The 4,987-nt window shown below is 27.1% G+C and overlaps 1 protein-coding gene across 1 annotated transcript; it reads right to left on the bottom strand.

The window, feature by feature from the left end:
* On the bottom strand, positions 1-3,176 carry LOC129971704 (zinc finger protein 501-like). The gene is made up of 2 exons (XM_056085681.1): positions 1,907-3,176; positions 1-29 (listed from the first exon to the last, which is right to left on the bottom strand). The coding sequence occupies exons 1-2, from the start codon at positions 3,174-3,176 to the stop codon at positions 1-3; spliced, it is 1,299 nt and encodes a 432-aa protein (XP_055941656.1).
* Between the last annotated feature and the right edge of the window lie 1,811 nt (positions 3,177-4,987).

Below are 4,987 nucleotides of genomic sequence, written 5' to 3'. Positions count from 1 at the left end.
TCACCCAGAACTATCAGTATTGCAGCACTCTACATAGCGACACAAGAATGAATAAGTGGACAGTGATAAAAGATGAGAGAGAGAGACAAATACAGATTAATTAGAATTGTCTCTATAATATCTCTGTATTTTGCAAAATACAATACTAAATAATTTAAAAAACATATTACTTCAGTTGATAATTTATTCAAATATTTATTTTATTCAAAACATATAAAATTTCCTATATTACACTACCAATAACTAAAATACATTTATAATTTCTTAAAAAACCAAACAAAATATTAAAATACAAAGTCAGTTAATATATGTTTACTCTGAACAATGAAAAAAGAAAGCTAAAAACAAACAGTTTGTAAAATCTCAGTTTGTTTTTATAAAATTTTAAATTATTATAAGATATTTCTAAGAATTATTTAGAATAAATATCTTTGATGATCATTTTTCTGTATAAAAGTCATCAGAATATTAAACAAAAGGCTAACTTGAGAGTTTTAAATAGTTTTAAACATTTAAAAATAAAATAATTTTACATATTATATATAACTAAAAATACTTTAGATAGATCATAATTTACAAGTATTGGATGAGAATCAAAATAATAAATAGATAATTACAAGAAAATTCTCTTGAAATCAAAATTTTTGACCAAGCTCCAATGATATTTTATCTTATCTATAAGAATCATACTAGATTAATACTTATAAAGATTATAAAAACAGGATGTGTATAGTTAAATGAGTAGTTTTTGTAGTTCAAAGTCCAAATACAAGACAAATTATTCCAAAATAAGAGAATTTGAGAGAAAAAAAGTTTACATAGAAGAGTTAAATTTCAATCAAATATGAAAAATGGATTTTTTAAAAAATCAGAGATAATATAGAATGAATTGAAAACTAAAAATGATAAACATTGTAGATACCAAAGTGAAAAAGCACTAATAATTTCAAATAGTAAAATTGCTGCAAAAAAATATTCAGTTTAGCAACTTTACAAGCCATTATGCAATATTTAGACTACTACACAGCATTTTTCATATTTATCAAGCTATAAAATTATTGGCCCTGCGGAAAAAAAATTATTTTTTATTGGAAAATTAATGAAACACAATAAAATTAATATTATTTCATTTTCAGGACTTACAACTTCAGTTTATATGATAATTTAAAAGGTTTAAACTAACTTTAGTAAAACATAATTTATAATATTTATCTAAACTGCTTATCCAGTCTAATTAATTGCAATGATTTTTTTGTTTGTTTTTAATAATTACATGTATTTAATGCTTATAAATAGGTCCAGAAACTTTTAAAACAAAGTGGATTGTTCTTTATATATAACAATTCAGAATGATTAAAAGATAATTTCAATATTACCCAAATGAATTTATACCACAAAATATTAAATTAACGAAAACTTTTTGAGAAATTTGATTATTATGAAAGGAACAGCAGTTTTCCTTTTATAGATGTAATGTTACTATTTTATGTACAGCAAATTCTTTAGAATGAGTGGAAGACAATTTCAACGAATGACTTGTATAAGGAAAGCGGTTTGCTTTTTACAGATATAATAAATGGTTTATTTAAAAAATGTAATTCATGATTTGGATTTAATTCATATTTCAGATAAATATGAATTATAAACACAAAATTTTATTATAAAATTTGCAAGAATACATGCACAAATGTAGCACCTAATAAAAAAAAATGAGGTGTCTAGTCTTTTCACAAAATGCAAAAAATAAAAATATCTGTAATTTAAGGATCAATAAAAATTTTAAGACACATTTCATAAAAAAATTGCATTTTAGAGAGTTATTATAGTAAACAATAAATAGCAATATCTATATACAAATATTATAAGTAAATTTAATCATTTTGACTTGATGAATTATTTTTATTACTTGTATTTTTATGCATTCGCATATGTTGATCTAAATATGACGGACATCCAAAACTTTTATCACAAATAGTGCATACAAATTCATCATTTACAACATGCTGTGCTTTATGGACTTTTAAAAGACTTTCACTTTTAAATAATTTACCACAAGCACTGCATCGAAATGGTTCAGAACTTTGATGAATAAATCGATGTCTTTCATAACTCGAACGATATTTAAAAAATTGAGTGCAGTCAGGACACTGGATGAGTTTTTTAGTATTATGTAAAATTGCATGTCCATTTAACATTTTTTTAGTTTTAAATAACTCGCCACAAACATCACATTCAAATTGTTGAGAATCGGGAGAGTGGTATATCCGCATATGTCTCATTAGACTAGTTTTATAGCAATAAGTGGTATTACATTCCTTACAACGGTATTCTTTCTCATTTTTATGAAATTGCATATGTAAAGTAAGTTGGTAAGGTCTTTGAAAAATTCTGTCACATTCTTCACATTTATGGACTTTAATTTCTGCATGCTGCAGTTTATGCTGGTGACAAAGTAACTGGGTTGGAAATGATTCATTACATATATTACAAATGTGTGAAAGAGCATGTTTTTCAATATGTTGTTTAAAACTGGTAAAAAAGTGGAATTTCTTTCCACAAGTATAACACTTATATGGGAAAAAGGAAAATTTGTGCCTTTTTCTGAAATTTCCAGAAAATTCTAGGCTACCATGTTGTCTAAAATGAAGAGTATATTCTTCTCTACTTTTACTAACATGATCACATATCTCGCAAATGTAAGTTTCAGAGACTAAATGATTTAATTTATGAACATCGAAAATAGCCTGAGAATTAAAATCACTACCACATATATCACAAAAAAATTTATTAGAAACAGTATTGGATGTTTTTCTGTGTTGAGAATTATTCAATTTATTTTGCAAAGGGTTGCTTTCCTTGTGATTCAATTCAGTGCATTTTTCATCAGCAGAGTTCTCTCTTGGTGTGCACAAAAATTCAAAGTGCGTTTTGTTTTCCATATTATTATCAGTAGCGACCGAAGTCATAGTATCGGTTTCACCATCATTTTCCTCAGAGCCGTCATCTGATGAAAATGAAAAACTTGTTTCTGACCACAAATCATTCTCCGAAAAAGAAGAGGATGATACTAAAGAAGACGATGACGAGTGAAAACTGAATAAAAAGCTATCACTGTCAGAATCGGAAGCAGTTTCGGGTGAATCGAAAACGGCCCCTACCTTGTTTACTTTAGTCATGTCTACTATTAAAATAACTCGACATTAAAAACTATCGAATATTTTGTGTTGTATCCCATATCATATACAATCGACAGAATATAAATAAATTTAAAGGCCATTTGCGACTTGACGGCAAGAACACCGGGTATAGTGTAAAGATTGTTATCCCTTAAAGAGTTAGATATGAATGAAAATAGAATGGGATGGATCAACAAATGGTGCCAGTAGGATGTAGTTAATATATTTCAAAATGCGTGAGAACCAGAAGGAACATGCACATGAGGTAACTTTTTAACTGACAATAACTTCATTCAACTTTCAGACTGAGCGGGTAAAGCATAAACAAAACATTTCAACATTATTTACGAAGATATTATATTAAGTTTGCAAATGTGTTGCCAAACATAGAGAATGATTATTTAATCTTGCTTTTTCCTAGGAATTCATTCGGGTTCTTCAGGACCTAAGATAAAAAATAGTCAAATTATCATTACTTTTTAAAGGCAAGATATTTTCCGATTGATCTAATTGGGGATTATTTGCCGTAAATTAGATTTGCATTATGTGTCATTTAATACCTCTCATTTTTTATCTAGCTTTTGGTTTCGACGACATGGCTTGGAGAGCAAAAAATTTGACCCGTGAAAAACGAGTAAGAGGCATCAATTTGCATGGATTATTCTCTGAAATTATAATCTATTTGCTGTAATTTGGTTGTTGTGAAACCGCTGTTTTAAATGAACTGAAGAGAACTGACCAGTTTCAGTTTCGGTTTCTGATTGTTCAAAAGAAATTGGAGCATTTTTTTAGAACGATTTCGATAAAGAATCTTATAAAAAGCTCATGTTTTCAAAGAAGAATTTTTAGCCACAGCATATTATTTGAAAAGAAAAAATATTTGCTCCTTTTAAATTTATTCTTTCAAAATCTCCCAAATAAATAAAGGATTGAAAGATATGTTTTTGAGTTTTCCCGATGAGAAATATTTTTATTCCATAATTCACGTTTAATGTGAAATGCATGATATTAAAATTTTTATGCTCAAAATAAGGAGCATTGTTAATATTAAAGAAAAAACTATCAATCATTGCTTCTACATGGAAAGAAAACTTAAATCGAATACTTAAAAAAAACATGTTCTTGTTTCAAATATTTCTAAAGTGAAAGCATTATTAATCAGAGAAAATCCACCGATGCAAAGATAAATTTCAAGGTATTTAAATAAATCTGAGGCAGCAATAAATAAAATATGGATTTACTCCTTAAAATAGCTAAAATAACATTAAAATGTCAACAGGTTTTTTCCGAGACACATTTGAACACAGAATAGTTAAAAACTCTGTATGAAACTATTTAAAAGAGATAAATGGAAATGCATTTGATAAAGTATGGGTTTGTCTAAATAACTGCCGCAAAAATAGGTCTATTTACTATAGCAAACAAAAAAAGGGGGGGGCACAAAACCGATTCCATTAATTTAAAGGAAGTTTCAACAAGTTTGATTGTCGAAGGCAATAAGAAATTAAAAAATAAGAAGAATGGAAATTTTTTTAAAAATAAATTCAATGTACCATTAAAAGAAAGCTTTAGGTCCGATATTTACAGAAGAAATTGCATTTCTTTATCTCAATTACTTTCAAAGGATAAAACTTTATTAAGACAAAGTTACAAATCATACTTCGGAAAGTACTACGCATTCTTTTAAAATATGAAATTTAATACAATTACTGCATATATATTTTTCATTATATTCCCGTGAAGTCTTCTGATGTTTCGAAGACTTTTTATTGCGTCCTTGATCTATTGAAAAGAGCTCTTTTTAAATGCAA

Source organism: Argiope bruennichi, chromosome 6 (genome assembly GCF_947563725.1).
Source record: "Argiope bruennichi chromosome 6, qqArgBrue1.1, whole genome shotgun sequence".
NCBI lineage: Eukaryota > Metazoa > Arthropoda > Arachnida > Araneae > Araneidae > Argiope > Argiope bruennichi.
This window is presented reverse-complemented; position numbering and strand designations above follow the sequence as displayed.